Source organism: Lactuca serriola, unplaced genomic scaffold, assembly GCF_051521515.1.
Source record: "Lactuca serriola cultivar US96UC23 unplaced genomic scaffold, Lser_US96UC23_V15 Lser_V15_Un014, whole genome shotgun sequence".
Classification (NCBI taxonomy): Eukaryota; Viridiplantae; Streptophyta; class Magnoliopsida; order Asterales; family Asteraceae; genus Lactuca; species Lactuca serriola.
The window spans coordinates 139,303-144,510 of record NW_027629680.1 but is presented as its reverse complement, the minus strand read 5'-3'; the positions used below and the strand labels follow the sequence as shown (position 1 = coordinate 144,510).

The following is a 5,208-nucleotide window of genomic DNA, read 5'->3' as shown; positions in this document are numbered from 1 at the left end:
CATGAGAATTCTTCTTATCCATAGTAGTTCACATATTCCATGTACCATTCCCCGAAACTCGGCCTCCGCACTTGATCGAGACACTACTTTTTGCTTTTTACTCCTCCATGTCACTAAATTTCCTCCCACAAATGTGAAGTATCCAGAGGTAGAATTGCCATCCATTCGATCACTACCCCAATCAGCGTCTGTGTAACCTCTTACTTCTAGTTCCTTGTTGCGATCTGTGTTCCTTCCAAAAAATAAGCCTTTTCCAGGAGATGACTTAAGGTAACTTAGTATTCAGTTAACAACATTCATGTGTTCTTCTCCTAGAGCATGCATAAAATGACTAACCACGCTCACAGCATACGCAATGTCTGGTCGTGTATGAGCCAAATATATAAGTTTTCCCACCAATTTTTGATACCTTTCTTTGTTTGCTAGAACTTGGTTCTCACTGATTGACAATGAGTGATTAGTTTCAATAGGAGTATTAACCAGTTTGCAATCTAGCATTCCAGTTTCAGCCAGTAGATCCAATACGTATTTTCGCTGGCAAAGGTTGATTCCTGCTCTTGACCTAGATACTTCAATGCCTAAGAAGTACTTTAGGTGACCTAGATCCTTTAACTCAAACTCTGTAGCAAGAACCTTTTGTAACTTGGTTATTTCCTCATGATCGTTTCTAGTTACCACCATGTCATCTACATAAACTATGAGAGCTGTAACCTTATCTTTTCCTCCTTTGACGAAGAGCGTATGGTCAGCATCACTCTGTTTGTATCCAATTTTCTTCATAAAGGTTGAAAACCTCCCAAACCACGCACGAGGAGATTGCTTTAACCCATATAATGCCTTCTTTAACTTGCAAACTCTTTCGTTGCTGTTTGTTCCTGGTGGTGGATCCATATATACCTCTTCCTCCTGGTATCCATTCAAGAAAGCGTTATTTACATCAAATTGTTTCAAGGGCCAGTCTCTACTCGCTGCAATGGATATCAAAATTCTGATCGTATTCATCTTTGCTACGAGCAAATGTATCTCCATAGTCTATGCCATATTTTTGTGTATATCCCTTTGCTACGAGTCTAGCTTTATACCGGTCTATGTTTCCCTTTTCATCGAGTTTGATGTTATAAATCCACCTACATCCTACTGTTTTCTTGCCTTTAGGAAGATTCACAAGCTCCCATGTCTCATTCTTTTGCAGCGCCTCCATTTCTTCATTCATTGCCTTTTTCCACTTTACATCTTTTAGAGCTTCTTGTACATCTCTTGGAATAGTAACAGATGACATTTTTTCTACCCTTAGAGCATGAGTATCTGAAAGCCTGTGGTGTGATACAAAGTTCCCGATGGGGTATTTTGCTTTTGCTTTTAAGTCAGGTACATATTGTCTCTTTGGTTGGCCTCGATTGATCCTCACTGGGTAACGCCTTTCGCTTCCTTCTTCATTCATATCCTGCAAGACAACATCAGAATTCCCAGAATTGACATCTGGGATATTAGTAACATCTGGAGTGTTAGTGGTATTAGGTTGTTCCGACTCCAGCTCATGGTTTTCATGGTTTCCGTTTGTACTAGGCTCTGGCTCACTATTGGTACTAGGCGTATCGACATCAATTTGAATTTCGTAATTCCCACATTCACCTTCTTCTTCATCAAAAAACATGGATAGTTCATGAAAGTCATGTGTTTTCACTTCTTCGTTTTTCTCCCCCTGAAGGGAACATTCATGACCAAAGTATGGAATTGTTTCATGAAATGCAACATCACGCGTGACATGAACCTTATTTTGGATAAGATCAAAACATATATACCCTTTCTTTGCATCTGCATACCCAAGAAACATGCATCGAACTGACCTTGGCTCCAAATTTCCCACATTTTGGTGAACATATGTGGTACACCCAAATATGCGTGGTTCAAGACCATCACTTGTTTGTATTCCTGTAAGGTCACAAAGCTTTTGTAGTGGAGGTTTAAAACCTAGTACCTTTGATCGTGTTCGGTTTAAGAGATACGCAGATGATCGTAATGCCTCACCCCAAAATTTTTCGAGGTACTTCCATATCAAAGAGAGAGGCTCGAACTATTTCGAGGAGTTGTCTGTTTCTCCCCGCAGCTAGTCCGTTTTGTTGGGATGACCGAGCACATGAATTTTGGTGGTGAATCAAGTTTGCCTTACAAAAATTCTTCATTTGATTGTTTATATACTCCCCCCATTATCGGACTGGAGTATTTGGACTTCCCTCCTGTACATAGTTTTTATAGTATTGTATAGTTCTTCAAAAGCATTGAATACCTCCCCTTTGTGTTTAAGGAGTGGTACCCATACCATACGAGTACTTTCTTCAATAAAGGTTACAAAGTACTTTGCACCATCAGGAGTGGGTATAAGAGCAGGACCCCATACATCCGAGTGAATTTTCATAAATGGAACGAAAGTTTTATTATCGCTAGAACCATATGAAAATTTTGTGTTTTTTGCTAACTCACAAATACCACACTTGAAATCACTATCCGTTACATTTGAAAGTAAATTAGGTTTAAGCTTCCTAAGATAACCAAAAGATAAATGTCCTAGCCTACGATGCTATAACATTGCCACACTTATTTATTTCCACTACTCCTTCATGATATGCTTGACTTTGATGATTTTCTTCAAGATAATACAACCTGCCACGCCTAGTACCATAGCCAAGAGTCTGATGAGTTTCCATATCCTGAAAGACACAATCATTTTTTCCAAAAAATTACATAACAGTTTAGTGCTTCTGTAATTTGGCTGACGGATAGTAAATTTGAAGATAGTGAGGGAACTACAAGAACACAATCAAGATCCATAGAGTTTGTTACTTTTACAGTTCCTTCACCAACTACATGTGCCATTTCCCCATTTGCGGTTTTAACATTTGCTTGTTTTGGAGTATGATACTTAATTAATTTTGCTGGATCATTCGTCATATGATCTTTTGCACCTGTATCAATTATACACCTGTTATTTTGATTGTTTTGGTTACTAATGGACATACCCGTGTTTGTAGAAGTGTGAGCTGCTATAGGAATAGTCGTTTCCTCAGTTTGTGAAGACTTGACAGTAGCAGCTTGGCCAATCTTTTTTCTAGGTTTCTTTGTGAAATCCCACCACTCCGGGTAGCCAATAAGTTCATAGCATTTGGTTTTTGATTGTCCATCTTCGCCACAGTGAGTACACATAAGCATATTTCCCTTGTTATTTCTTCCTTTGGTGTTCTGAGTTCGATTTCGTGAGGCCAAATGCACCATGCTGTCAGGTTCTGGCTTGGGTTCCTCCATTGATTGTCTTTGACTATGGTCTTTGCGAATGTAGGCATACGATGATTCAAGATCGAGGGGTGGATCCTTCCTTAGGATTTCGCTCCTAGCCTGGTTAAACTCCTGATCCAGACCTGCTAGGAAAATGTGGACTCGAAATCTTGATAGAGTTTTGCTTGATGCTACCGTAGACTCCACAGTGTCCTCTTCAGGGGTTAATCGAGCATCAATCTCTTGGAAGATACTTACCAACTCGTTGTAGTAAGTTGGTAAGGATCTCCCACTCTGACGAGTATTGAAGGACCTTATGTTCAGTTCAAACAACTGGGTTTCATCGGACCCATCATAGAAGGTTTTTTTCACTGCTTCCCAAATTTCAGCTACTGTTTGGAGATGAATAAATCGGCGCATTAGGGTTGGATTCATTGAGTCAACGAGCCAACTCTTGACCCTATTGTTATCAGTGATCCAAGTTTCGATCGCCTTTTCATTCGTTGTTGGTTTCGTCGATGTACCGGTAAGGAGCCCCGATTTGCTCCGAGCTCCGATACGCATCTCCATCAATTGAGACCACAATTTGTAGTTTGTCTCATACTCCAGTAGGGAATAGGGCATCATGAATTATCTGCACAATCACAAATGAGTTGGATGGTCCTGAAGAGTCGCCTTCGTTTCCCATGGTCCTTTAGTAATCTGATGATTCGATGATTTAGGATCTATTCTGCTCTGATACCATGAAAAACTATGAGATCAGGAACAGATGTGGAGTAATTTCCCGGTATATTATTTATTCATTGGATGGTACATGTATATATATATATACAATATAGGAGCTAAGAAATCACCTACAATACAGGATACAACCATTAATCTAGGACTAGATAGAATTTACACAACAAATCTGATCTACTAAGCTCTCGCCAACAGACGAAGAAGATGACATTGTCAGTGCTGTTTTGTATAAGATGATTATGACTCCTCTCTTATGTGATGACTTTAGTTGTTTCTATGTTACAAATTATTATCTTTCTCTTTTCACTATGTGTATAGGCTGGATTCTTTGAAGGATGCTGCTATAATAAACATTAGACTAGCAAATCAATTATGTAAACTATGGTAGCAATGTGTAAATATTGTATCTATATATTTTTTCCAATGTAATACAACGAAACGTGATCACGTTTCCTTGTATTACATCTACATCGGAATATATATATATATATATATATATATATATATATATATATATATATATATATATATATAGATAGATAGATACAATATTTACACATTATTAAGAAGTTGAAGAACCTATACTCAATCAAATGTCCGAAGAAGGATTGTTTTGTGAAAAAACAAAGATTGATGTCACCAAAAGCTTGTATGAAGGATGCTTGGCAGAAAAGATAGTTCACATGGAACTACGCACACAAGCTGGAAACAACTCTCCGAAATCTGATTCAGCTAATGAAGTTGACCAATGTCAAAATGAAAAGCTAAGTTTAGAAAAAAAAAGGAACTACCCGTTGATCCGTTAGTGTTGGAATCTAAGGGTATGTTAATGGTTTTGCAATAACAGGAGATATTGATGTTAGAGCTGTTAAAGATCAAGTGAATCTCGAGAATGAATCCACTATTGATCCTCTTGTGTTGATAAAGAGTAATGAAATTGTTGATGATGTTAATGGTCATCTATGCAAAAACACATGGGATAAGAACAAGTTTTTAAAAACACTGAAGGGAATGATGCTAATAAGATCCTATATGTGGCCGATGAGATTGATGATTGGCTCCCTGTTGTTAGCACTACTAGAAAAAAGGCCTTTTACGATGCTCATTGCGCGTCGTAAAACGCTCAGACGATGCGCAAATGCGCGTCAAGGAAGGCCCTGTCATAACGAGAGACGACGCGCATTTACGACACGCATT

General features: G+C 38.5%; 2 protein-coding genes across 2 annotated transcripts; both read right to left on the bottom strand.

Moving 5' to 3' along the window:
• Positions 1 to 961: 961 nt before the first annotated feature.
• LOC145077758 (uncharacterized) lies at positions 962 to 1,834 on the bottom strand. Its single transcript, XM_079023029.1, has one exon. The coding sequence runs from the start codon at positions 1,832 to 1,834 to the stop codon at positions 962 to 964; it is 873 nt and encodes a 290-aa protein (XP_078879155.1).
• Positions 1,835 to 2,721: 887 nt separating this feature from the next.
• LOC145077757 (uncharacterized) lies at positions 2,722 to 3,840 on the bottom strand. The gene has a single exon (XM_079023028.1). It carries the CDS (start codon positions 3,838 to 3,840, stop codon positions 2,722 to 2,724), a length of 1,119 nt encoding a protein of 372 aa, XP_078879154.1.
• Positions 3,841 to 5,208: the final 1,368 nt, after the last annotated feature.